General features: G+C 32.1%; 1 protein-coding gene across 2 annotated transcripts in view; it reads left to right on the top strand.

Moving 5' to 3' along the window:
- Window positions 1-21,965, top strand: part of LOC127698720 (ubiquitin carboxyl-terminal hydrolase 34-like) — an 85,814-nt gene that overhangs the window by 30,721 nt on the left and 33,128 nt on the right. For both annotated transcript variants that reach the window (XM_052202341.1, XM_052202340.1), the window contains exons 25-47: window positions 179-382; window positions 3,888-4,139; window positions 4,689-4,877; window positions 5,704-5,832; window positions 6,175-6,297; window positions 6,675-6,761; window positions 7,031-7,117; window positions 7,704-7,874; window positions 8,270-8,390; window positions 8,894-9,018; window positions 9,276-9,437; window positions 9,679-9,789; window positions 12,008-12,184; window positions 12,908-13,091; window positions 14,283-14,446; window positions 14,819-14,884; window positions 15,562-15,708; window positions 15,936-15,992; window positions 16,451-16,528; window positions 17,135-17,229; window positions 17,630-17,799; window positions 20,874-21,042; window positions 21,373-21,451. In XM_052202341.1, the coding sequence (XP_052058301.1) occupies window positions 179-382; window positions 3,888-4,139; window positions 4,689-4,877; window positions 5,704-5,832; window positions 6,175-6,297; window positions 6,675-6,761; window positions 7,031-7,117; window positions 7,704-7,874; window positions 8,270-8,390; window positions 8,894-9,018; window positions 9,276-9,437; window positions 9,679-9,789; window positions 12,008-12,184; window positions 12,908-13,091; window positions 14,283-14,446; window positions 14,819-14,884; window positions 15,562-15,708; window positions 15,936-15,992; window positions 16,451-16,528; window positions 17,135-17,229; window positions 17,630-17,799; window positions 20,874-21,042; window positions 21,373-21,451 (3,147 nt within the window). The remainder of the gene's footprint in view (window positions 1-178; window positions 383-3,887; window positions 4,140-4,688; window positions 4,878-5,703; window positions 5,833-6,174; window positions 6,298-6,674; window positions 6,762-7,030; window positions 7,118-7,703; window positions 7,875-8,269; window positions 8,391-8,893; window positions 9,019-9,275; window positions 9,438-9,678; window positions 9,790-12,007; window positions 12,185-12,907; window positions 13,092-14,282; window positions 14,447-14,818; window positions 14,885-15,561; window positions 15,709-15,935; window positions 15,993-16,450; window positions 16,529-17,134; window positions 17,230-17,629; window positions 17,800-20,873; window positions 21,043-21,372; window positions 21,452-21,965) is intronic.

The following is a 21,965-nucleotide window of genomic DNA, read 5'->3' as shown; positions in this document are numbered from 1 at the left end:
ATTCCTGATAGATAATTTTATGCTCGTTTGTTGCATCTATCCATTTTCAAGAAATAGGGAATGAGGACATCTTAGAACAAATGCAGTTGAAATAAAAGTTGGTTGATATGATGATTAAATAGAACCCATATATGTTACTAATTGTACATGTATATTCTCACCTGTTATTTTTCCATAGAGTCCAGAGACAAATCTACTAGTGATTCAAAGAGGTTTAGTTTTACTGAAGAACCATTTGGAAGCTTTCAGGAAACGTTATGCCTACCACCTACGTAACTGGCAAATAGATGGCAGAGGTATACAGAGTCATCAGAGAAATATCCAGGAGAAAACGTCGGCTAATATACGTGTTGTATTACAACCAGCTGGAATGGCAGAAAAGGTAAAATTATTTAATTAAAATTGTGTATGTATGTTAAAAAGATGAATTTTAAGGTTTGTGACATCAAATTCTTAATAAAATGTAGATGTCTTTAATTTACAGTATTAGTTTAGGATATAAATTCAGCTACAACATATGAAATTTTTATTTTTATACGACCGCAAAAATTTTTGCGTCGTATATTGGTATGACGTTGGCGTCGTCGTCGTCGTCTGGTGTCATCCGGCGTCGTCCGAAGACACATTGGTTTTCGCACTCTAACTTTAGTTTAATTGAATGGATCTCTATGAAATTTTACCATAAGGTTCAATACCACAAAAGGAAGGTTATGATTGATTTTGGGGGTTATGGTACCAACAGTTAAGGAATTAGGGGCCAAAAAGGGGCCAAAAATAAGCATTTTTGTAACTTCCAGACATTACTTGTGTGTTAGTGTATGGATCTCTCTGACATTGTACCACAAGGTTCCATATCACAAAGGGAATGCTGGGATTGATTGTGGGGGTAATTGCCTTAAAATATTAGGAATTAGGGGCCAAAAAAGGGGCAAAAAACAAGCATTTTTATATGACCGCAAAAAAATTTTTGTGGTCGTATATTGGTATGACGTTGGCGTCGTCGTGGTCGTCGTCCGGCGTCGTGGTCCAAAATTAAACTTTGTTTGATTTCAACAAAAATTGAATATATGGGGTTCTTTGATATGCTGAATCTAACCATGTATTTAGATTTTTGATTTTTGGGCCCCGTTATCAACTTTGTCCACATTGAGGTCAAAAGGGTCCAAAATTAAACTTTGTTTGATTTCATCAAAAATTGAATTATTGGGGTTCTTTGATATGCCGAATCTAACCGTGTATTTAGATTTTTAATTTTTGGTTCCGTTTTCAAATTGGTCTACATTAAGGTCCAAAGGGTCCAAAATTAAACTTAGTTTGATTTTAACAAAAATTGAATTCTTAGGGTTCTTTGATATGCTGAATCTAAACATGTATTTAGATTTTTGATTATGGGCCCAGTTTTCAAGTTGGTCCAAATCGGGGTCCAAAATTAAACTTTGTTTGATTTCAACAAAAATTGAATATATGGGGTTCTTTGATATGCTGAATCTAACCATGTATTTAGATTTTTGATTTTTGGGCCCCGTTATCAACTTTGTCCACATTGAGGTCAAAAGGGTCCAAAATTAAACTTTGTTTGATTTCATCAAAAATTGAATTCTTGGGGTTCTTTGATATGCTGAATCTAACCATGTATTTAGATTTTGGATATTGGACCATAATAGGTGAATGTCCAATTTAAAATTTTTAAGTTCTTAGACCACATTCAATCTGTGTTAGAAACCTATGCTGTGTCAAATATTTAATCACAATCCAAATCCAAAGCTGTATCAAGCTTGAATGTTGTGTCCATACTCCCCCCAACTGTTCAGGGTTCGACCTCTGCGGTCGTATCAAGCTGCGCCCTGCGGAGCATTTTATTCTAGTTTCATGACAATAAATTGTGTGAAAGTGTATGGATCTTTCTGAAATTGTACTACAAGGTTCCATATCTCAAAGGGAAAGCTGGAATTGAGTTTGGGGGTAATTGCCCGAAACGTTTAGGAATAAGGGGCCAAAAAGGGGCCAAAAATTAGCATTTTTCTAGTTTCCAGACAATAACTTGTGTTCAAGTGTATGGATCTCTCTGAAATTGTACCACAAGGTTCCATATCACACAGGGAATGCTCGGATTGATTTTGGGGGTAATTGCCTCAAAATTTTAGGAATTAGGGGCCAAAAAAGGGGCAAAAAACAAGCATTTTTCTAGTTTCATGACAATAACTTGTGTGTAAGTGTTTGGATATTTCTGAAATTGTACTACAAGGTTCCATATCACAAAGGGAAAGCTGGAATTGAGTTTGGGGGTAATTGCCCGAAACATACAGGAATTGGGGGCCAAAAAACACATTTTTCTAGTTTCCAGACAATAACTTGTGTTCAAGTGTATGGATCTCTCTGAAATTGTACTGCAAGGTACCATACCACAAAGGGAAGGCTAGGATTGGGTTTGGGGGTGATAATCATAAGGGGGTTCAAAAATTGGGGGGGGGGGGGGGGGTTCTTTTTTTCCTTTTTTTTTTCTTTTAAAATTTTCTATTTTAAGTTGGTTATTTCTGATTTATATTTAAAAGCAAATAATAATGATATGGTAGGAGATACACACCAAACAGGATGTGTAAATTATTATATAATAAGTATTGTGCAATAGCAAGAAATTTTCAATTGCACAGTATTGCACAATAGCAAGAAATCTTCAATTGCACAGTATTGCGCAATAGCAAGAAATCTTCAATTGCACAGTATTGCGCAATAGCAAGAAATATCCAATAGCACAATATTGCGCAATAGCAAGAAATTGTCAATTGTGCAGTATTGCGCAATAGCAAGAAATATTCAATTGCACAGTATTGTGCAAAAGAAGATACTTCGTATAAATTACTTATTTCTTGACCAATTTCAATGGGGTTTTATTCTTGAATTCTTGGGGTTCTTTAATATGCTGAATCTAACCGTGTATTAAGTTTTTGGATTTTGGGCCCCGTTTTTAAATTGGTCCACATTGAGGTCTAAAGGGTCCAAAATTTAACTTTGTTTGATTTCATCAAAAATTGAATTATTGGGGTTCTTTGATATGCTGAATCTAAACGTGTATTTAGATTCTTAATTTTTGGTTCCGTTTTCAAATTGGTCTACATTAAGGTCCAAAGGGTCCAAAATTAAACTAAGTTTGATTTTAACAAAAATTGAATTCTTAGGGTTCTTTGATATGCTGAATCTAAACATGTATTTAGATTTTTGATTATGGGCCCAGTTTTCAAGTTGGTCCAAATCGGGGTCCAAAATTAAACTTTGTTTGATTTCAACAAAAATTGAATATATGGGGTTCTTTGATATGCTGAATCTAACCATGTATTTAGATTTTTGATTTTTGGGCCCCGTTATCAACTTTGTCCACATTGAGGTCAAAAGGGTCCAAAATTAAACTTTGTTTGATTTCATCAAAAATTGAATTCTTGGGGTTCTTTGATATGCTGAATCTAACCATGTATTTAGATTTTGGATATTGGACCATAATAGGTGAATGTCCAATTTAAAATTTTTAAGTTCTTAGACCACATTCATTCTGTGTCAGAAACCTATGCTGTGTCAAATATTTAATCACAATCCAAATTCAGAGCTGTATCAAGCTTGAATGTTGTGTCCATACTTGCCCCAACTGTTCAGGGTTCGACCTCTGCGGTCGTATCAAGCTGCGCCCTGCGGAGCATTTTATTAATATTTATCTTTAAAAAGTTAGATTATATGATAATTTGCCACTGAACATTAAGTGAACTACAATCAATATTTCAAGAGTGTATATTTCTACAGATGAAATTAGGAAGAGAAATTTCTCTCAACAAATTTTCTTCTTGTACAAGTCAATGAATTTTTGGTATAATTTTTTTCTTATTTTTATTTTTCGACAGACTCCTTTGGAGTTGTCATTAACAGACCTTGTAGCAGAATTACGAGCAGAAGTAGCCAGATGGTGGGAGGGGCTACATAAACAGCAGATGCAGAGACACCAAGCTGAAGGAGGAAAAGGGAGTTCCTTGTTATCACCAATCTTAGGAGCCATGTTAGGTGATGGTCCCATACGTATGATTACATTAGGACAAGAACTTACTGTAGATATGGATGAGAAAACTCTTGGCGAAATGCAGTTTAAAGATATGCAGGTAATTTCATTCTAGATTTTAAAGTAGTAGTTTTAAATACTGTGGATTCATTTATTTTCGTGGATTGATGAAAACCTGCATTTTCATGGATATTTGATTTCAAGGTTTTGCAAAAATCTGCATACAAGCCTATATAAAATTTGTAATTCATTGAATATGTGGTTCACCTGTACCCACAAAATCTATGAAAATAGGTATCCAACGAATAATAATGAATCCACAGTATTGTAAAAAGAAATTTATTTGATTTTACATATGATGAAGAGCTAATCTTATGTCTTGTGTTTGGGGTCTCTATGTCATTCCAAAAACAATTGTGATGAAATTATATATCAATGGAAAATAAATGTAAATTTGAGAAAAAATTGATAATGTATAAATGACCATGAGAAAAGATAAACAGAAAGCAAGGGGAAAATCAGGAGGTTAATTAATATATTTCATAATACAACGTAACATAGTATAAGTAAAAGAAAATCACTGGGATATAATGCAATCGTATGTGATAAAAAAAACAACCTTTTACTGAACTTTTTTGTGTACTTACAGCTTGTATTTGTATCAGTTGGTGCTAGCAGACCTCCCAGGAAAATGGATGGCAGTTTACCGTCATCCTGCCTCCCATCACCTGTATCAGATAAACTACCTGTAACACTACTTATCAGAGAACCACACTTCCAACAACTGTTTATGTTACTAGAAGAACTGAGTAAATTGGACTTCAACTTCTCTAAAATGGTAATTACATGTATAGAAATGTTATATTGTGGTTAAATGACCTGTTTTAATTCACTAGATGATAAAAAAAGGGACATGGTAAACTAATTCATAACACAAAATCCCCACAAACATTTGAAAAAACCTGAAGCAAAGCCAAAGTGCTTTTAATGCTATTCTTTATCTTAAAGTTGCAGTGAGGCTTTGAACACAGAACAAATCCTCAAAACTGTCTGCAAATTCAAGACATTCATAATTTTGGACAGACTTCCTTTCTAGTTCTTCATCTGTGCATTTAAGAGCAGAGATGCTGGGTAATGACGACAATTTGCAGCCAATGAAACAACTAACATATACTCTCATAATTTACCTAACAATTTCATTGTTAATAACAGAAACAATACAAATTCTTCATTGATATATGAACAGGATAAATTCTTTTTAAAAAGTGTGACACTTTGCATTTTCTATGTATAAAGCATGATTTATGTTAAAAGAGACCAAAGGAGTACTGAATATTTGAAATATGTGCTGTCCTAAGTCAGGAGCCTGTTGTTCAGTGGTTGTCGTTTGTTGGTGTGGTTCATAAGTGTTTCTCGTTTCTCGTTTTTTATATAGATTAGACAGTTGGTTTTCATGTTTGAATTGTTTTACCCTTGTCTTTTTGGGGCCCTTTATAGCTTGTTGTTCGGTGTGAGCCAAGGCTCCGTGTTGAAGACCGTACTTTGACCTATAATGGTTTACTTTTTACACATTGTGACTTGGATGGATAGTTGTCTCATTGGCACTCATACCACATCTTCTTATTTATATTGATTCTATAAGTTTGCTGTATTTTATGTTACAGGAAAGCCAAGAGAGAAGAGGATTACAGACAACAGCCAGAATCTTGTCTAGAAAAGTGTGGGAGCTGCTGATGTTACTACCTACAAACCAGAGTATGCTAGAGGGATTCAAACAAATCGTCTCTGAAGATGTAAGCATAAAAATTTCACATAGAAGTTATAATAAAATGAAAGAAAAGTTATTTGTTATATACTTTGAAAATACAAGTGGAAATATATTTGAATTAGGACTATGCATGGAAACTAAGTGAATAAATTTCTTGAAACTTTTTCTGAATCTTAACTATATAATACCATTGTTCACTTACTTTGTTTTTTATGTAAATTACTTTTGGGATTTCCCGTAGTAACCTTGTACTTTGCCATTGCTCTATGTTGGGGCAGGGGTATCATTTTTGGTAGATTTTATAGCAGTACCTCTTTTTATAATTTTTAGTGCCTTGTTTCATGTAATATTTTTGTTGTTTTTATAGTGTGATGAGCAGAAAGCTTCATGGAACGCATTGCTAGATTCTGTGGGACCTCATAAATTGATGTACTCCTTACAGATAGTTGAGACTTTGTCACGACCAGTCAGGAATCGTAAAAGATCTTTTGTAAGTACTTCTGTGTATGACAATCATCTTCAATAAAAGTGTAAAATGTGAAACTATTTGAAAGAGAAAACTTATGGCCTGAATTATGCGAAAACAATAAAACAAAAAACAAATATGCCAGACAGCAACCAACCAGAACCACTGAGCTACAAGATCCTGATTGGGACAGGCACATAAAGAATATGGTGGGGTTAATCTTAGACAGTGGTGTTACAGCACAACATAAGAACAAAATGTAAAAATCAGTTGGAAAGGTCTTGATTCTTCAGATTAGCATGAAGCAAAAGTAGTCAGTTTTAATGCCTCTAAATCACCATACCCTACATTACTATTTTATCATACAAGAATGATATTATTTAGATGATTTATTTATTTAGATGAGATCTGGTGGTGGAGATTCTATCATGAGTACTGACTCAGAAATGGATGTCACTGAAAATCCTGAGGAAATATGGAGTCAAAAGGTTTGTTATCAGCAAATAAACCTCTTGGTGTAGTAAAACAAAGTTATAAATAAGAAGCTTTACATGCAGACAGAGTATATATTCATTCTTTTTATAAAAGTCTGAAGGAGGATAAGATTATAATATTAAAAATTCTTTTTTTCTCATTTTTAATTCAAATACTTTTTTGTGTTTTAAAGATGGAATATTTGATTGTTGACTGCTATGTGTATGGTTTAATGGTTACTTTCTTTATGTTTTATTTTCAACATTTTTATTTATTTTTTCAGTTTATTACAAAAGGAGGACTAAAGCATCTGCTGAATGTATTTAAGTCCGGTAGTTTACAAGCTAATGAAGATGAAGAATGGAGTCAGGTAATTTTATCACATTTTCAATCTTTTTTCAATGAACATTTATATGAGGAATCCATCAACCCAAGATACAAATATTTTGAAAGAAATTGTATTTTTTTCTGAAAACTCAAATCATATATGTTGGAGGTTTATACATTTAGCAATATAATTCTGACTTCTGTATCCTTCCGTCCCATATCAGATAAACAAAATTTAGTTCAGATATTTTACTGTGAAGTTGTGGTCATATCATCTTGAAGCTTTGTGCACTTCATTATGATTTGAATCTGTTTGAAATATTTGCCAAATTAGGGTTTCGAACTTGATCTTTCTGTTTACTGGTCAGGTTAAAGTTAAAGTTTAATGTAGTTTACTTTGAATTTGTTATCAAATTAGGATTTGGAAGCAGGTACAAACAATGTAGAAGTTCACTGAACATTTTAAGATGCATTGGATTATATGGACACATAATCTTGTTTTTGATACTTTGAAAGTGCTTGTAACTTGAGTTGACACTATGTTTCATTTTGATTTACATTAAACTTATTAGAGTGGAAAGATGAATGTCTTGCTATGTGGTTTATATTACTTAACATTGAACTTATAGTGGAACCAGGAATGTCTTGCCTACCTGTTACGACTAATCAGTCAGTTTTCTGTTGACTCATCTGATGCTGAAGCTGGACATGATGATGTTTTTGAAACCTACGAGAGTCCTAGAAGAAAAATGAAACGGAAAGGTGGAAATGAAAAGATTGTGATACCAAGGTTAAATAAGGTTAGTTAGATATATAAATTTCTAGTCTACTAAAGTCTTGGTTGTATCATTATATAATATTAGTATGAATAAAAGGAGATGTGGGTTATAAATCAATCAGACAGCAACCCAGCGAAACTATAAATCAAAAGGCATTTACAGGTCAACTACGTAATTCTGGCTTTTATAGTCCGCGGTTTGTTACTCCAAAATGAAGATTGCTAGTCAGGGGTGCGGATTAAAGAATACAATAAACAAAAAATGAGAGATAAACTCGATTTCACTAAAATTGACTACCTTCTGCCATGTTTGTTATTTGAATCGTAGAGGATGCTCTAGATTAAATATATTTATATTTTACTTTTTCTGTACAGTTGAAATTCAATATATTGATTTTTCAAATGTTGTTCTTTCAGTCAACCCTGGCCATGTTGAACATAGACACAGGTTTGAGTATTCTGATGCAAATCTTATATGATGCTGCTGTTCCTAGAGAATCTGGACCTATCCATACAGGAACATGGGGGAGAGCCGAAGGTTTGTAATACTGGGGGAAATCCATTCACGAACAAAATTGCATAAGGGATTTGTAATTAGGAAGTTTGTATGGAATACTATTTAATGGAAAAAATATAGAACATTAATTTTTGAATGAAGTGCATGCTTATTGGTTTTCAGATACAGAAACTTTTGCATAGCAAAAAAAACCCTGAAAAATTAATAGATGAATCATATATGTGCACATTTTTATATGTTTGAAGATGTTGCAAAAAATCATTCATTTTAATGAATATAGTTCAAAGGAGTCTTCAAATAACCACTTTGCTATGCATATCTCTGTTAACAAGGATATACTGGTTTGATAATATCACATAGACTTTATGTTATCTTTTATTTACACTTTTATTTATAGTTTACATTGATCTCTGTTGTTGCTGGTAGCCTGGACACGCATTTGTATTTATATCAAACAGATAGCATATTATCTTTTACAGTGCCAGTGGTGTATGAGAAAAGTATAATGTTATTTTTTCTTGTAGTTGTTCACTATTCCCTGTCATTTCTGGTTTCCTGGACATATTCCTGTGATAATGTTAGACAGGCCTTGTGCTCATCACCAAAGTTTGTTCCTTGGTTAAAACGACTGACGTTGGAAGCACCTGAGGTAAAGAGAAATACCATTTAATCTATAATAGTCAATTGTAGTTGACACTGATATATGAAAGTTCTGTTCTTAATTCAAGATTTATTAAGACTTTTCACATTTGAAATTTGTTTAATTTTAAAATTTATGACAAAACGTTTTTTAAACTTCATTAGATTTTTCAAATAAAGTATGTTCTTTTTTGAAATTAATGTTATACATGTATAAAAACGATAACATATTTGTGAAAGGATTTTTATGGATTCATCTTATTTCAGCCATTTGTTAGGCGTGAGGCCTGTATGGGATTATACAGACTATGTCTTGGTAGAACTACAGATGGAAAGACAGGTTACCCCTTACTGATCCCAATGATTACAAATCTTCTTTCGTTCCTTGACAATGCCCTGGCAATTAAACCACAGAAAACATATACTGACGTAAGTAACAAGAAACTTTAAACTTTTTTTATGGAATTGAAAGGGTAAAGAACTTATTGAAATGTTTATAAACTGATTTTCATGGAAATAAAATACAATTATGGAAACTAATTAGTGGAATGTATCTGATCAACTGTAGAACAGAAATAACATCTGGAGAATGATAGAATTTAATTGATAAATCAGAGGTAAAAATGTGAATTTATTTGTTTAATGCATAGATTTATTTATTAATAAACAGGCTGATGGTTTTAAGGAAAAAGAACCCCATGGACCAGGTTGTAGAGATTACTTCTGGCTAGTCTGCAGATTTGTTGACAGTATTTCTAAAGAGGATGCCAAACCTGAATCTGTAAGTGATTTTGTAATCTGTTTACTGTTGTATTGTAGCCAATTATCTAGTATTATTACAGTGCATGGCATTTAAATGACCCTAATATGAATAAAAGAAGTTGTGGAGTATGGATCAATTAGAAAGCAACCCATCAACACTATAAAACCTATAGGAAAGACATCTAGAGGTCATCTTACTATCTTCAACAATAGAGGCTCGAGTCTGAACAACCTGAGAATAAATTTTAACAGAATACCAAATATCTGCTATAAACACCAAATGCTTTACAAGACAAAACACAAATATAAAGCCTACTACAGATGAGGTTCGACAAAACACAAATATAAAGCCTACTACAGATGAGGTTCGACAAAACACAAATATAAAGACAACTACAGATGAGGTTCGACAAAACACAAATATAAAGACAACTACAGATGAGGTTAGACAAAACACAAATATAAAGACAACTACAGATGAGGTTAGACAAAACACAAATATAAAGACAACTACAGATGAGGTTCGACAAAACACAAATATAAAGACAACTACAGATAAGGTTCAACAAAACACAAATATAGACAACTACAGATGAGGTTCAACAAAACACAAATATAGACAACTCAGGCCATTCATTAGGAGGCGGTACCAGGTACTTTTACCCTCCTATGCTACTGATAAGTACCGCCTGAATTCAGAAATTTTGATATAAGATGTTCATTGAATATATTGAAAAGTACCACCTTCAAATAGGAATGTACCGGTCAACATGAAAGATAATGAAACCCCTGACAACTACAGATGAGGTTAGACAAAACACAAATATAGACAACTACAGATGAGGTTCGACAAAAACACAAATATAAAGACAACTACAGATGAGGTTCAACAAAACACAAATATAGACAACTACAGATGAGGTTAGACAAAACACAAATATAGACAACTACAGATGAGTTTCGACAAAACACAAATATAAAGACAACTACAGATAAGGTTCAACAAAACACAAATATAGAGAACTACAGATGAGGTTCAACAAAACACAAATATAAAGACAACTACAGATAAGGTTCAACAAAACACAAATATAGACAACTACAGATAAGGTTAGACAAAACACAAATATAAAGACAACTACAGATGAGGTTCGACAAAACACAAATATAGACAACTACAGATAAGGTTAGACAAAACACAAATATAAAGACAACTACAGATGAGGTTAGACAAAACACAAATATAAAGACAACTACAGATGAGGTTCGACAAAACACAAATATAAAGACAACTACAGATAAGGTTCAACAAAACACAAATATAGACAACTACAGATGAGGTTCAACAAAACACAAATATAGACAACTACAGATGAGGTTCGACAAAAACACAAATATAGACAACTACAGATGAGGTTCGACAAAACACAAATATAAAGACAACTACAGATGAGGTTCGACAAAACACAAATATATAGACAACTACAGATGAGGTTCGACAAAAACACAAATATAGACAACTACAGATGAGGTTCGACAAAACACAAATATAAAGACAACTACAGATGAGGTTCGACAAAACACAAATATATAGACAACTACAGATGAGGTTCGACAAAAACACAAATATAAAGACAACTACAGATGAGGTTCAACAAAACACAAATATAGACAACTACAGATGAGGTTAGACAAAACACAAATATAGACAACTACAGATGAGGTTCGACAAAACACAAATATAAAGACAACTACAGATAAGGTTCAACAAAACACAAATATATAGACAACTACAGATGAGGTTAGACAAAACACAAATATATAGACAACTACAGATGAGGTTCCAAGACTGGACAGGAATATTGACGTGGCTGGGTTAAAGTAACTTAGGGTATCACCTACTCTCTTTTTACCTTGTTCAGTGGAATAACACAAGGTACAGAGTAGAATGTACAATGATAATAAGATAAAAAAAACAAACAAAAAATATGGAAAAAATCTGTAATACAGACAACAAAAAAAACAAGTAAAACAATTCTGTATCAATAAATGATTTCAATTACTGAAATCAAGCTTAAAGTACTTAATCTTTTATATAAATATATATAAGCTTTTGTATTTCTAGTTTTAATATTTTTATGACTCAACAGTTTTCACTTTTCTATTCTGACATTGCTTCAGTACTCAAGATATGTGTATACTGCTATTATATAAACTCACCATATTATATTCTTCAGGAAAGTGGATTAGATTTGAATGAGTTAGCCAAGAAAGCTACCACCTTGACACTAAGCAGGTCATACTATGAAACAAGACAAGGATTTGAAGAAGATGATGGAGTGATTGGAATGTTAAACTTGAGTACATCAATACTAAAACACAAACCAGCGTTTAAGACCTCACCTGAGGGACAGGTAATTTAACATGCCTTCAACGTCAAAACAAACCAGCATTTTAACTAGAACAAAAATAAAAGTCCCTTGTCCATATTAGTTCTTTATGCATTTAGATTCTTACCTTTACCTGTGCATCAGTGTTGGGGATAAACAATAATATACTCAAAACTTTTGCCTGAAACACAATTAATCTGTCTTGTATACACCAGTTTTTGGAGACAATCCAAAGTATTGAAAACTCCATTTAATCAAAATATAGTGTAGTCTTTCATTGAGCACTTTATGCATTACTTTTGAACCAAGAAATAGCTAGTATATTGACAAATATGGACAAGATTTTCATTTTGGATTTATTTGCTTTACTCTTGAAAGTATATGCTATAAAGTTAAATGACAGATGAGAAAGTCTTGCATTGTATGTTGGACAGCCTGCTATTACATGCTACTCTCTCCCCCAATCAATTCACAGATTTCCACAATATATTGCCTCCATATATGAAGAGAAAACATGTAATGCAGTGTATAGATGTAGAGAATTAGGACAACTGTTAGTCATGAATCAAATATTATTTCTAATATCAACTGTAAAACTTTTATATCACAGAAAAATGTCCTGAATAGAAATAATACAAAATGACAACATACAGTAGCATTTTTAGGAATATTTTATTGAAAGTTAGATTCAGAAAAAGGCACTGATTATATTTTAGACCTGTTTTGTAGTTACAAATAATATTTCAGGAATTTCTTAATGAGGTGTTTGATTTCCTGTTTGCCTTGCCTAATCCAAAGAAGCGTTACTTTCCAAAGTGTAAAAGTCAAACAGCACGAGGGGCAGCATATGATTTGTTGGTAGAATTTGTGAAAGGTTGTGTAGAGAACTTCAGGATTTTACACAGCAAAATGATGCAACAACATTCAAAAGGTAATGCAGATTTAAAAACAAAAATGAAAGTGTGTAGCAGCAAATATGTAATTACATTAACTAAAAATTTTATGCAGTCCTTGAAAATATATGATTAAATGAAGTTATTCAAATGAAAAACTTGTGAACTTATATAAGTAAAAGCAAAAATTATTGGATTTGTAAATGGAAAGTTTCGTTGTCTCTTAATACTGACTTGTATGTAAAACCATGATTTTTATGGCCTTTTTGATTTTTTACGGATAAGGGTAAAATTATATGGCCCTGACAACTTTGTTGCGGGGCCATATAATATTACTCTTATCCGCAACAAACAGTTGTACTGACTTTTTTCTGAATGCTTCACATTTTGAGCTGATTTCTAGTATGTGAGTGTATTATGAAAAGTTACAAATCGAGTTTACGTGTGGTTGCGATCCGCTGATTTTTGCTGAAACAACAGACTTTGGACTTCAAACTTTTTGTGACAATAACAGTTATACAGACTTTTTTCTAAACGCCTTCACATATTGAGCTGATTTTCACATGTGTGTTTACTATGAAGAGTTACAAATCAAATTTATGTTTGGTACCGCTCTGCTGATTTTTGCCGAAATTATGGGCTTTGGACTTTGGAAATTTCATGAAAATAACAGTTATACGGACTTTCATTCTCAAATTCCATTTTTGTCGTTACGACACATCTAGTTTTGGGATATGGATTCATAATAAAACTGTATCCTGAAATTTGTGTCTCAATGACAATTAAAAAGACAGATTCAATTAAATTATATCTAGGAGTATATTTGAACAATGACATTTTGATATTTTGAGTAAACAAAAACAAGAGATGAATCAAGTTTGTAAGATGTATACAAACACTCCATTTAGTCTGTTGCCAGTGGATGTTTAGCAACCAACAATCAATCAATCCATTCAGTCTGTATTGTATGCTATTGGATTTGACAAAGATATGTCATATACTTTAGTCGGTACAACAGTATTTTAAGCCTCAGGTACTGTCTGGAAACAGTAGATTGCAAGTACTTTCATATTTGCAAATGACAAAAGTGAAGAGACACTTCCTACCACAATAGTTGTACCCTTAGATGATTTTTGCATGAAGATGTTGACAAACAACCCCATTGCTCTATTACTGAGGCTACCTTATACATGTATGAATTAATCAAATGCATATAATCAATTTTGTAGATTCCCATTCTCAGTATCCTTGGGATTACTGGCCACATGAAGATGGTAGATCTAAGTGTGGATATGTTGGACTGACAAACCTAGGAGCTACATGTTACATGGCCACATGTATGCAACATTTGTACATGATACCACAAGCTAGACAGTCAGTTTTACAAGCCAAGGTAAGTATACTGTAAAATTAACATAGTTTTATGGGGTAAGTGTCTTGTGAAGGATGACATGCTTGTAGCTTTTGAATAGGATGCCGCTGTCAGTTTTTTCGCCAATATTAGACATTTGAAATTCTAAAAAGTTGCATGCTTAATAAAAAAAAAAATTTCAGATAAAAATCTTTTGTTTGATTCATTTGGGGATGTAATCCATGTGTGACAATCTGCCAGATCTAAATATGTGTTAGTGTGTGCATGTGAAAACTATTGCATTTTTTATTTCATTTTCTGAATAAAATTTGAATTCTAATAGACAGATTTCCATATTGTCTCTACCTTGCAATATGTTTTACATCAGTAAACAATATATATTTATATTTTCAGTGTACAAAACAGAATCGTTATGAAGAGACACTGATTGAAATACAGAAAATGTTTGCCTATCTTCAGGTTGGAATTTTACTTCATAATTTTGGAGGGAATTTTTATGTGGATTTTTATATAAAGATTTTTTCATGTTTGCATATCTTCAGGTTGGAATTTTACTTCATAATTTTGGAGGGAATTTTTATGTGGATTTTTATATAAAGATTTTTTCAATCATTTAGTTATCCTTCACCAGTAAATGAATACCTCTTTGCTATTAAGAGTCTCCAAGGAAGGAGAACCTCATATGAAGCCAACCTCTTGAACTCAGATAATTGCTAGCCAATATTGAGCTTTACAAAAATGCAAGATATCATTAAAGTGGCAGAGCCATGTATTTGACAAACAAATGAGTTGTCTTTATTAAGAAGATTGCCATGAACTAGCATTAAATCTAGCTGTGTTTACTAAGATAAAAGTAAGAAATGTCTTAATTGACATCATTACATATTTGGAAAAATACCTGCACTTTACTATTATGTTATTGTATATTTAAACCAAAGAAACTTTTAAAACAAAATCTCATTCAAATTTAGCATTACTTGGAAAACAGATGTGGGACATTGTCATGTCATTTAGATACTTATATCAATAAATTACATGTTCTCGAAGAACACTAAAATGTAGGTTAGATATGAGTTGATGACAACAAGCTATATGTATATAAAGTTGTATGTATATAAATTTCAATGTTTTTGTAGGAAAGCGAGAGAAAAGCCTATAACCCAAGAAGTTTTTGTAAGACCTACACAATGGATAAACAACCATTAAACACTGGAGAACAGAAAGATATGACAGAGTTCTTCACAGATCTAATCAGCAAGCTTGAGGAAATGTCACCAGAAATGGTACAGTCTTATATACAGATCACTTATTTAAAAGAAAGATCTTTACAGTTATTTTGTAATATCTTTGTAAAATGATTGATCTTGGGGTTTTATGTTTGATTGACAAATTGCAACTCTTTAAAAAAAAAAGCTACTGATTTATCATGAACAACATAAATTGTGTATTTTCAACATCTTTCTGAATTGCATATACAGCCATTTATTTATCATTTGTTATTCATTTACAGAGGAAGCTAGTCAAGAGTTTATTTGGTGGTGTGTTAACCAATAATGTGGTTTCTCTGGTAAGTATATATCAACATTGAGAATGAATATCCTAATAGCCTTGTAAATAAGTATCATCTTTTAGAATGGATATCCTAATAGCCTTGTAAATAAGTATCATCTTTTAGAATGGATATCCTAATAACCTTGTAAGTAAATATCATCTTTTAAAATGGATATCCTAATAGCCTATTTTTATATTATCTCTCAAAAAAATGAATTTTTATTTATTATTTGGATTTCATAAAGCATGTCTTAAATTACATTTACCAACTGTCAAATATAAATTTAGTTACTTTTTTTTATCTATTCAAGAATTTTGTGGAAAACTCCTTATTTGCAGTCATTGACACAATATGTACAAAAGCATGCAGTCATCATTGTGAAACTTTTGGAAAGATTTCTTCAATTTTACTTTTATATGTTCAAATTATGCTGGAAATAATTGCTTATCTTGCAATTTTTGATTATTTACTAGGATTGTCCTCATGTCAGCAGAACCCTAGAAGAATTTTATACTGTAAGATGTCAGGTTACAGATATGAAAAATCTTAACGTAAGTTGAAATGAATTAAATAAATAATAGATATGAAATCATGAGTATCAATCAGGAATTTGACCAAAAAGAAATAGAAAATAACTCAATTTATGAAAAATCCACACAGAATACACTTGACTACTGGTCAACTCTTTGCACATTTAGCATAGTGATGACACTGAATATGTCACATTTTATCGGGGGAAAAACTGTTTTCTATATCTTTTATATGTAAAAGATTCCTGGTTTTTCCTGTGAATCTTCAATTTATATAATGAGATTTCGGGATAATACAATCAAGTAAAAACAGGGGTAGAAAAAAAACAAAAATTTACACATAAATTAAGACATATTGTCCTCTTGTACACCTGTATGTGTCTGAGGTTATATTAAAGCTTGAAATCTTATATATCAAGATAATAAGGGAATATGGCCAGCTTGTTATATTAGTTAACAGTGAAGGCCAACTGTAATATCATTGAACTTAACAGATATGTGAATTTGAATAAAAAGATATAAGGAAAATGAGTTCGAATAAAAAGATATGCTGGGAAAAAGTAACAACTATGCAATAAAATTAAGCTAATTATACACTGAATGATAATATATAAACTTTTCCTGCAGGAATCCTTGGATGAGGTAACAGTTAAAGATATGTTAGAAGGAGATAATATGTATACCTGTTCTAAATGTCAGAAGAAGGTCAGGGCAGAAAAAAGGTAAGAATTTGTTTCTCATTTTCACTGGTAAAACTGATCCTCATGATCTTTTTTATTTAAAACTTCATCACTAAAAAGTCATGTGTAAAGTATAATAAACTCCTTACTGCATTATTTAATACTTCCATTCAGATAAGTATAGGGGCCTTGGTGGCTGAGTGATCTCAGAAGTTTATCCACAGTGATCACTACCCTGTGAACTCTTAGGGTGCATGGCTTCCTCCACCAATAAAAACTTGCTGCAGTGATATTAAGTTGCTTTAAGCTGAAGCATTGAAAATGGACAAACAACCAAACAGATAAATATGCTAGTTGCATAAGTTTCATGATTTATATAATTGAAATTGAAGTTATGGGGAAATTTTGAGTTCATTTCATTATTTGCATCATATTTTTTCAGGGCCTGTTTTAAGAGACTACCCAGAATATTATGTTTCAACACCATGAGGTATACATTTAACATGGTGACGATGCTGAAGGAGAAGGTCAATACACATTTCTCCTTCCCACTTAGACTGGACATGTCACAATATATGGAGAAAAATCTAATGGGACCAGACAAACTCAAAGGTAAAAATGAACTCTTGTTTCCTTGTCCCTTAGTTTAAACAGTATTTATTAATGAAAAATTACATGAATAAAATATTACAATACAATGTTAGATAAAGTTCAAATATGGGATTCGGAAACAAGTTTGGAAAAACTTATATAAATCCGTCTCCCAAAAAAAAAAAAAAATATCTATTTAACAAACAATATTACGTGCCAACAGTATATTCATTTTAAGGTAGCATTTGATAAATTGAATAAATACACACACACACACAAAAAAAATACAAAAAATAGAACTAACAAATAAAAGAAATTAAAAGAAAGAAAATGTGAAACAAAAAAAAACAACAAAAAAAAAAAAAAAAAATGAAAAAAAAAAAAATTAAAAAAAAAAATGAAAAAATGAAACAGTCAACACTACTTTACTTTCTTGATAGACAGTCACTGAAACCAACTCATATGTCCGATTATAGTCATTTACGACGGACAATCCACTTGATTTTACATCGTTTTTTTTATATATATATATACAAGATCAACTTTCAAAACGTTTTGTTTTATTTATGTATTCAGAAACTTTACGAAATATTTGCATATTGTCCTCGTCAGACTTTAAACTGTCCCCATATAAGATAATCTTAAGATTAAAACAAGAGACCGTCCCGATAGTATCCCTTCGAATTTCATTATATTTTGGACATTTGAGGAAGTAATGAGAGGTAGTTTCTACACGACCACAGGAACACAGTGCGTCTTCGATAAGATTTTTTTTAAATAGATGGTCCCTTAGAACACTACTCTGGAGTCTGAGTCTTGCTAAACATATCTGTTCTCTTCTACAGCCTAAGTGAAAATACAAAGGTATTTTATTAATATTTTGAGAGAGATACGTCTTAAAACCCGATTTTGATTGATTTAAACGAATGTCGTCTGGAATATCATTCCAAAGGTTTATAACGGCTGGTAGAAATGACTTTTGGTAATAGCTTGTTCTGCATAATATAGTTTGTAAATTTGAAGACCCCCTAGTCCTGTGGTCGTGTAGATCTAGCCTCTGATTTGGAACTAATACAGAAAGATAATCAGGACAATCTCCGTGAAACATTTGGTGAAATTTTAATAACTTATGTTTATTACGCCGAGACTGGAGAGTTTCCCAACCGGTTTCATCGTACAGCAACTGTCTTGATGTTATCTTAGTACCACCTGTAACAATTCTTGCTGCTTCTATTTGTAAGTTTTCCAGGGATGTTTTTAAATAATCAGGTATGTTATCCCAGACAATGTCCCCATATTCTAAGACTGGGCGTATAAAAGATAAATAAATAGTTTCTAAATTTTTCCTTTTAAGTTTAAACTTTAGCTTTCGAAATAATGCTAATCTTGGAATAGCTTTATCAATAATCATTTTTACATGATTATTCCAGCTTCCATCTTCATTTATAATAGCCCCTAAATGCTTGTGCGACTCAACTTCTTTTATGATAATATTATTCATATACACAGGTGGGTGATGAGGTTTATGGTGCTTTTTTGAAATGGTCATTATTTCTGTTTTGTTTGGGTTGAAATTGACAAGCCATTGGTTAGACCAATTATGTATTTTCTCAATATCTTTATTTAGCTTTTCTGCCGCTTCATATTCGTTATCAACCACTATATAAATTGAAGTGTCGTCAGCAAAAAGTTTAATATCACATTCTATATCATTAACTATGTCATTTATATAAATAAGAAATAAAATAGGACCCAAGATAGACCCTTGGGGTACCCCAGCTGAGACATGCTCGTTGTTGGACGTTTCTCCGCAAATGACAACCTGTTGCCTTCTTGAGTTTAAATAGCTTTCAAACCAAAGTAGCAATTTTCCATTAATTCCGAATTTTTTAAGCTTACAGAGTAAGCCTTTATGCCAGACTCGGTCGAAAGCTCGACTTATGTCACAGAAAATTACCCTCACCTCTTTCCCTGCATCTAATGCTTTACCAAAATCGTTAATTATACATAGCAGTTGGTTTACCGTCGAATCACCAGGGATAAAACCAGACTGGAATTTTGTTAATAAAGAATTTGTAATCATAAAGTTAAAAAGGTACTTAAAAATGCATCTCTCCATTGTCTTACCAATGTTAGACAGCAAAGATATTGGTCTGTAATTAAGTAAAAATTCTGGGCCACCTTTGTTTTTATAGACAGGGATAACATTTGCTAGTTTCCACACATCTGGAAATCTCCCTGTTAGAAGGGATAAATTAAAAAGTTTTGTAAACGGATACTTCAAGACAGTTGCTGCCGACCTCAGGAGTCTTGGACTGATTAAATCAGGCCCTGTAGCTTTTGAAATATCAAGATTTACAAGCACATCTTCAACATCCTGCTCACTTATAATCAGTTCCTCTAGTTTTTTAATTTCATCATATTCTAATATTGGTAATACAGTATTTGAGTCATCAACAGAAGACTGTGCGCAGAAATAATCGTTAAAATAATTAGCTTTGTCGTTGTCCCTTGCTAACCATGAAATCAAGGTTAACCCAACTGGCAGACATAAATTTGTAAAGATCACCATAGCCTATGAATACTACATAATTTTTAAATTAGATTTAGCCTTGCTTTGATAATTTGGAAAAACAGCTAATATCTTTTTGCTTTACTTACATTGGATTATTTCTGTAAGTTACTTGCTGAATGAAGAATGTTGTTTTTCAGGCTTTCCTGTTGTAATAAATGTTCCTTCTAAATGTCACTGGATGTAAAGCAAGTCACAATTAATCAATCAGGCATTATTATGTGCCACTTTATAATTGTTAGGTTGTCTTTACTTTTGATAAAGTCCATAAATAAGCCTTCCAAAAAACCAAGGGTGAACTCATGTGCTCCTGAAGGGTATGTCATTTCTTCATTTCATCACTGTTGAATTGTATCATAAGAATTGAAAAAATGTATTGGAAAAAAAAAATGAGGTTGAGAGTTCAAGGAATAAATCTGTAATGAAGAGTGAGAAATTTTTACACTTTTGATTTATCCTGTTTCTACTATAACTCATACCTGTCATGCTCATGTTTAGATTACTTCAGAATTTTTTTTTCTAGATGATGATGAAGATGACAAAATGCAGATTTTAGGAGAATACGAAGATAATGACAGCTATGATTATGAACTGATAGGGGTAACTGTGCATACTGGTACTGCTGATGGGGGACATTATTATAGTTTTATCAGAGACAGGTTACATAAATCAGAAAATGGACAAGACAAATGGTAAGTCTATGTTGTGGGTGTGTAGAAAATTTATACTAAAGCAAATTAGATTTCTTTTTATATTTTAGTATCCAGTTGCATAAATTATGTTAATTTTATTATTGAAACTTAATTTTTTTTCTTTGCTAAAGACATTGCATTAATAAGTCTTTTTCAGAATTAAAAAAATGCCATATTTTTGTCAGTTTATATGAGAAAAAAACAAGATGGTTTTAATAATGAAAACATATGTTGAATTTATTTGCATTTAGAATGGTTGATAATTATGTCTATATAGTCATGCTTATTAACATTTTATAATTATTTAGCACAATTTTATGTATTCTGTAGGTACCTGTTCAACGATGCTGAAGTGAAGTCTTTCGATCCTAGTCAGATAGCTCAAGAATGTTTTGGTGGTGAAATGACTGTAAGCTATTATATAAGTATTTATCTTAGCACAACATCCAAAAAACAAGTTTGACCATTTGAGAAAAGAATTAAGATAAGAGGTCTAATAATCAACAAAAAGATTTAAAGTATGAATTTTGATACGCCCGTCAAATTTTTGACGGGACGTATTATGGTATACAAATGTCCGGCGTCCGTCCGTCTGTCTGTCCGTCTGTCTGTCCGGCGTAAACATGTTGCACCGTAACTTGAGAATAACTTATCCAAATTTCATGAAACTTAACATAGTTGTTTCTTATGATGGTCAAACGATCTGTATACTTTTTGGTGAAAATAAGATTAAAAATTTTTGAGTTACGGGACTTAGTAACTAAAACAGGTGTGTGTTTTTTTTCACATGTCGCGCCGTATCTCAAAAACAATTTATGATTATTGCTTAAAACTTTACACACTTCTTAGTTATACTAATCTTAAGATCTGTATACTTTGTGGTGATGATTCAAAATTTTATTTTAGAGATATTGAGTATTTTG

This window comes from Mytilus californianus, unplaced genomic scaffold (assembly GCF_021869535.1).
Source record: "Mytilus californianus isolate M0D057914Y unplaced genomic scaffold, xbMytCali1.0.p SCAF_4, whole genome shotgun sequence".
Taxonomy (NCBI): Eukaryota; Metazoa; Mollusca; class Bivalvia; order Mytilida; family Mytilidae; genus Mytilus; species Mytilus californianus.
This window is presented reverse-complemented; position numbering and strand designations above follow the sequence as displayed.